The sequence below is a fragment of the Eimeria mitis genome, genomic scaffold (assembly GCF_000499745.2).
Source record: "Eimeria mitis Houghton genomic scaffold, Emh_scaff1528, whole genome shotgun sequence".
In the NCBI taxonomy this organism is placed as follows: Eukaryota; Apicomplexa; class Conoidasida; order Eucoccidiorida; family Eimeriidae; genus Eimeria; species Eimeria mitis.
The window spans coordinates 7,590-7,823 of record NW_013569655.1 but is presented as its reverse complement, the minus strand read 5'-3'; the positions used below and the strand labels follow the sequence as shown (position 1 = coordinate 7,823).

Here is a 234-nt window from a genome sequence, read left to right as displayed (position 1 = left end):
TGCTGCTGCTGCTGCTGCTGAGGGAGAGGATGATGGTGCTGTTGTTGCTGCTGTTCTTGCTGCAGCAATAGCAACTGCTGCTGCTGCCGCTCTTGCTCCTGTTGCTGCTGTATTAATTCCTGCTGCTGCTGCTGCTGCTGCTGTTGCTGCTGTTGCTGCTGCTGCATCCGCTGTCGCTGCTGCTGCAGCAGCTGCAGCCTCTGTGAGGTCCTGTTCCGCTGCTGCTGCTGTTGC

General features: G+C 58.5%; 1 protein-coding gene across 1 annotated transcript in view; it reads right to left on the bottom strand.

Annotated features, from left to right (window-relative positions):
• Positions 1–234, bottom strand: part of EMH_0038880 (uncharacterized protein) — a gene marked incomplete at both ends in the record, with an annotated part of 10,381 nt that overhangs the window by 3,521 nt on the left and 6,626 nt on the right. The window contains one exon of the mRNA XM_013495335.1: positions 3–234. Coding sequence (XP_013350789.1) covers positions 3–234 — 232 coding nt within the window. The remainder of the gene's footprint in view (positions 1–2) is intronic.